The sequence below is a fragment of the Cavia porcellus genome, unplaced genomic scaffold (genome assembly GCF_034190915.1).
Source record: "Cavia porcellus strain 051 isolate PalLab524CR breed Dunkin Hartley unplaced genomic scaffold, mCavPor4.1 scaffold_1, whole genome shotgun sequence".
NCBI lineage: Eukaryota > Metazoa > Chordata > Mammalia > Rodentia > Caviidae > Cavia > Cavia porcellus.
Genome location: NW_026947484.1, coordinates 162,054,901 through 162,058,826, shown reverse-complemented (window position 1 = coordinate 162,058,826; position 3,926 = coordinate 162,054,901). Strand labels below are relative to the sequence as shown.

Here is a 3,926-nt window from a genome sequence, read left to right as displayed (position 1 = left end):
GCTCAGGACCCAGGCCCACACTGAGTTCCCCCCGTGCATGGAAGTGATGGAGATCTATGTGACCCCAATTGTGCTCAAGGTCGAGCTGCGTGTTAGGAAACCTGTCCGAAGCCCTTCTGAGGTTCTTATACCTCTACACGCATCAATGTTTTTATTCTCAGTAGCGCACAGCAACTCGAAAGCAAAGAGCTACACTGGTCGCTTTTGGCTGATGAGATTACAGCTGATTTGGCTTTCTTCGTAACACATGTGTTTTACGTTTTCCTAGGATCAGCATTGTCTGTTTACAGCTGAGAAGTTATTTTACATTTTTTTAAAGGAAAGCACCATGTGCTTGATTTAATTGTATCTTTATTGCAATCTCACAACAAGAGCTAAAATTTGGAAAGAAGAGAGCATTCACCTTGGCAAAGGGAGAAGACAGGCTTTGTTGTGGTCTCAGCCACATTTTAGGGAAGGGCCGCCTATTTCCAAGCCATCACTTGCGTGCAGGGCTTGGGTAAAGGGTGGGTAAGCCAGGGCTGGAGCTGTGTCCACGCACTCTATGTCTGCCTAGCAAAGAGCGCTCAGCTCGGTCATGGAGCAGCCGGTGGTGCAGCACAGAGTTCGCAGATCTCTTCTCAACATCACTGAACGCTTCTCTGCCCGCCGGAGCGCCTGCACAGGCATCCGTCCCTCCCGAACAAGCTCCTCTCCTGAGAAATCCACCTCGGCAAGGCTGCGGGCTGGGTTTTCCTCCGAAGCCTCATGTCTGTCTGGAGGCAGGAAGGAGTTTCTTTTCTCAGCTGCAAGAAAGAGAAAAACAAAATAACTGCACCACTTCGAGGCAGGGATGGCAGCAGCCACCTTCTGCTCTCAGAGATGTGAATTGGATTTCTGAGGCTGCAGCAGGAGAATGATGAGTCCTGCCCCAGCGGGGCAACTTAGCAAGACCCTGTCTCCAAAATACAGCAGTGGGGGTGGAGATGTAGCTCCAGTGAAGGCCCTGGGTTAAAGAGAAACAGAAACTTGGGAAAGGCTTACTTTATAGTGCGCTAGGACTTCAGAGCCATTACTAGTACAACACACACGGATCCATTCTACTGCTCCTTAGGGTTCAGGCTTATTCTGCATGGGTTTTTCTCCCTCGTGCATCTTGATACTATTTTTCCAGAGATTGATCTACATCTGGGTAAGTTACGCTCACTCTCTTATGGTGGAAATCATTACTGTCTCTGTTAACATCTAATCCTAGGTTCCTCAAGCAGGTTCACCTGTCAACACATTAGACTGAAAAAACGAGCTCGCGGGCCCCTGTTCAAGTTATTCTGTTCCCAAGTCCATTCCAAGCTGCACTGCAGCCCTAACAGCCCTGGCCATCTATATAGTTGTAAGGATCTATAGTCTTTACAGACACATCTCCTGTGTTATATAATCAGATTTTTCAAATTCCTGATTATAAATTTAGCAAATGCAAACATTTGTTAAACTGGAATCTTCATAAAGGCAGCTACAGAAAGACAAGTCTGCTTGCCGTGTTCACACGTGAAACCTCAGAAGCTGGCTTCACAGGACAGAGGAGCCCTGTTGCCACTTGCAGCTGGGGCGGGCTCGGAGGTGGGCAGTGTTGGCCAAAGAACATAGTTTCCTGCTGATAAGATGAATAGGGGTGTTAAGAGTTGTCACAAAGCTAAGGGTATCGGGGTGGTACACACTCAATGTAACCATCCCATGATGTACAGGGCATTTAACACACAACTGCATATGATAATATACACAATTTGACCTATGAAAAAAATAATAATACATAGACTCTTACACTCAGTATTGGATTACAAGAAAGAATTCCAGTCAAATGTCTGAGTTACTTGAATTCAAAAGCTAGAGCCTCGCATTGAAGACAGCCCCACATGACTGCTGAAACACACTGGGCTCTTTCCTGTCACGGAAACTGCGGTCAGACAAACCCCCCCGCAGAAGGCCTACTGGCTGCCCCCACCCGCTCACAACTCCCCAGATGGGACAGTGTCTTCGGGGTCTCAGCCCCATACCACCACCCCTGAATGCAAGCAGCCCTCCTTTCACCCGAGTCTCAGCTCAGACTAAGCGGAGTGTTTGGAGTGGGACCAGACAGCCCTGGTTAGCGTCCAGCCACACTGCTGATCCGCGGGGTGGTCAGTTTCTCCTCAGTATGGTGATAAGCAGTGATAGCATCACTGATTTCAACAAATCCTTATCAGAAATCTGCTCATGAAACCTCCTGGATCTTAGTAAATGATCAACAGAAGTTAGATTCCTTCTCCCGCCCTCACCTGATGCCTGCTTCTTGTCCACACCAAGAAGGTGCTCCCCTCCTCACCACCCCATCCTGCCTCTCCCTGCCACTCTCTACCACGGCGCCTGCTGCAGACCTGAGCTCCCGCACCTGGCCTTCCAAGTGATTCCCCACAGAAGGACTAGAGAACACTATGCTCACCTCGCTCCAAAGCCAATTTCTGCTTATTTTGATAATGTACCTCCCTAAATTCATAGAGCAGTGGCTCCTCTTCAAGAAATAGATATTAAATAACCATTTTAAAGTAGTTTATAAAAAAGAAAAAAGGGCTGGGGATTTAGCTCAGCAGCACAAGAGTCTGCTTGGCAAGCACAAGGCCAGGAGTTCAATCCCTGGTAACAAAAAAATTGCCAGATGTGGTGGTACATACCTGTAATCCCAACACTGGGGAGGTTGAGGCAGGAGGATCACAGCCAGACTGGGCTACATAAATAAGTTCAAGGCCAGCCTGAATTGCAAAGTGAGACCCTGCCGTTCCTCAAGAAAGGAAAGGGACTCCTAAAAGGGGGGATGAGGGCACTGACAAGCAGAGTTACCTTGCAGAGCTGGCGGAATCCCCTCGGCCTGCCTCCTCCAGCGGGAGGTGGCACAGATGTAGACCACTGTCCTCACGTACTCTAGCCCGCACAGCTTCACCGTGTCCTTGCTCCTCGCCTCGGGGATGGCGAACAGGACACAGAGCATGACCAGAGCCAGCTTGGAGCCCTTCATTCTGTCCAGGCCCAGCGGGAATCCCCGATGTGGTGCACGGCCCAATGTGTCCTGAGGCCACCCTCACCCTCCTGACCCATTTATACCGACTTTCTGATGGTTTATTGGCCACACGGCATCGTAACGGTGTTTACTGAGCACGTAGGCTGCGCAGGGAGGCTCTGATAATGAGCTTTTATGGCCATGGCCAGTGATGCTGACCCCGTTTCTGCTGTCAGCTGGACCCGCATGTCTCAGGACCTGAATAACCGCATCTCAGACTGAGAAACCTCACCTAAGGTTCTCCCAGTACCAAGCACAGCATCTGTGCCACGGCTTTGGGAAATCACACTCAATAATGCAGGTTGTCATGTCCTGGGTTGTCATGCCATGACTCCTGGTGTGGCAGACCTAGGATTCTAAGCAAGCTATTCAAGTGTGTGCATTAGTCAGGGGCTAATTGGAGAAAACAGGCAGAACATGAGATGTGTGAGAAATGACATGATGGGCTTATGATGGTCAGCCCCAGAGAGGACGAAGGAGTGGGCAGAGGGCATGTGCAGGCCAGAGGCAAAAGGACCCTGTCCAAGCCTGGAGCTCAATGCAGTGTCCCGTGCAAGTCCCCACCAGCAGGCTGATGGCTCTGCGACAGAAGGCCGAAAGGTCTACTGAAGGGTCGAGGAGTCTACCCCGGAAAGCTGAAGGTCTACACTGGAAGTCAGGAGACGACGTCCAAGCCGAAGGCAAAGACTGGAGCTGCTCCGAAGAACAGACCTCATTCGCCCTCCCTCCTTCCCTTTCATACCATCCACGGCATGAGCCACCCTAGGGAGCAGAGCTTCTGAATGTCTGAGTTGATGAGATTAATCAGCTCCCACAGTGTGCATCCCTATAAAATTTGCTGATGATGGGAGCTTCCTCT

General features: G+C 50.1%; 1 protein-coding gene across 1 annotated transcript; it reads right to left on the bottom strand.

The window, feature by feature from the left end:
- Positions 1–334: 334 nt before the first annotated feature.
- On the bottom strand, positions 335–3,088 carry Insl5 (insulin like 5). Its single transcript, XM_003478825.2, has 2 exons — positions 2,851–3,088; positions 335–785 (listed from the first exon to the last, which is right to left on the bottom strand). Exons 1-2 carry the CDS (start codon positions 3,023–3,025, stop codon positions 553–555), a joined length of 408 nt encoding a protein of 135 aa, XP_003478873.1. The 5' UTR covers positions 3,026–3,088; the 3' UTR covers positions 335–552.
- Between the last annotated feature and the right edge of the window lie 838 nt (positions 3,089–3,926).